This window comes from Numida meleagris, unplaced genomic scaffold (assembly GCF_002078875.1).
Source record: "Numida meleagris isolate 19003 breed g44 Domestic line unplaced genomic scaffold, NumMel1.0 unplaced_Scaffold423, whole genome shotgun sequence".
Classification (NCBI taxonomy): Eukaryota; Metazoa; Chordata; class Aves; order Galliformes; family Numididae; genus Numida; species Numida meleagris.
In genome coordinates this window covers 41,199-42,633 of record NW_018364642.1, presented here as the reverse complement: position 1 = coordinate 42,633, position 1,435 = coordinate 41,199, and the positions used below count along the sequence as shown (strand labels likewise).

Here is a 1,435-nt window from a genome sequence, read left to right as displayed (position 1 = left end):
CACTGGGAGGGTGATATGGGGTGCTGGGGGGGCACTGGGAGGGTGATACAGGGAGCTGGGAGGGACTGGGAGCCACTGGGAGGGTGATACAGGGCACTGGGAGGGACTGGGAGCCACTGGGAGGGTGATACAGGGAGCTGGGAGGGCACTGGGAGAGACTAGGAGCCACTGGGAGGGCACTAGAAGCCAGTGAGAGGGACTGGGAGGCACTGGGAGCAACTTAGGATGGGACTGGGAGGCACTGGGATGGACTGGGAGGCACTGGGATGGACTAGGAGGCACTGGGAGCAGCCTCCAAGGGCAGCTACGGGGAGAGCGGCGTCGACGCCTTCCTGCAGAGCTCCCGCGAGGCCGGTCAGGGAACTGGGACCGACTGGGAGCCACTGGGAGGGTGATATGGGGTGCTGGGGTGGCACTGGGAGGGACTGGGATGCACTGGGAGGGTGATACAGGGCGCTGGGAGGGACTGGGAGCCACTGGGAGGGTGATACAGGGAGCTGGGAGTGTGATACAGGGCACTGGGAGGGACTGGGATGGACTGGGAGGGTGATACGGGATGCTGGGGTGGCACTGGGAGGGACTGGGATGCACTGGGAGGATGATACAGGGCACTGGGAGGGGCTGGGAGTGAGATACAGGGCACTGGGAGGGCACTAGAAGCCAGTGAGAGGGACTGGGAGCCACTGGGAGGCACTGGGAACTACGTAGGATGGGTCTGGGAGGCACTGGGATGGACTGGGAGGCACTGGGAGCAGCCTCCGAGGGCAGCTACGGGGAGAGCGGCATCAACGCCTTCCTGCAGAGCTCCCACGAGGCCGGTGCAGGCACTGGGATGGACTGGGAGCCACTGGGATGGACTGGGATGCACTGGGAGGGTGATACAAGGAGCTGGGAGGGACTGGGATGCACTGGGAGGGTGATATGGGGTGCTGGGGTGGCACTGGGATGGACTGGGATGCACTGGGAGGGTGATACGGGGCACTGGGAGGGCACTAGAAGCCACTGGGAGCAACTTAGGGTGGGATTGGGAGGGACTGGGAGGGACTGGGATGCACTGGGAGGGTGATGCAGGGGGCTGGGAGGGCACTGGGAGCAACTGGGAGGCACTGGGAGCAGTACTGGAAAGGACTTGGAGGCACTGGGATGCACTGGGAGCAATGGGAGGGGAACTGGGAGCACTGGGAGGGGCACTAGGATAGACTGGGAGGAACTGGGAGTGACAGGAGGGGAACTGGAAGGCACTGGGAAGCACTGGGAGCGATACTGGGAGGGACTGGAAGCTACTGGGAGCCCCCGGGACTGCACCGGTATGAACTGGGAGGCAGTGGGAGTGAGTGGGAGCAATACTGGGAGGAACTGGGATGCACTGGGAGGAACTGGGATGCACTGGGATGAACTGGGAGGGACACTGGGCCATACTGGGCCATACTGGGAG

General features: G+C 64.0%; 1 protein-coding gene across 1 annotated transcript in view; it reads left to right on the top strand.

Moving 5' to 3' along the window:
* Positions 1-730: 730 nt before the first annotated feature.
* LOC110391630 (metabotropic glutamate receptor 6-like) overlaps positions 731-1,435 on the top strand; it is a 6,388-nt gene continuing 5,683 nt past the window's right edge. Inside the window, exon 1 of the mRNA XM_021383583.1 lies at positions 731-814. Within this exon, the coding sequence (XP_021239258.1) occupies positions 731-814 (84 nt within the window). The remainder of the gene's footprint in view (positions 815-1,435) is intronic.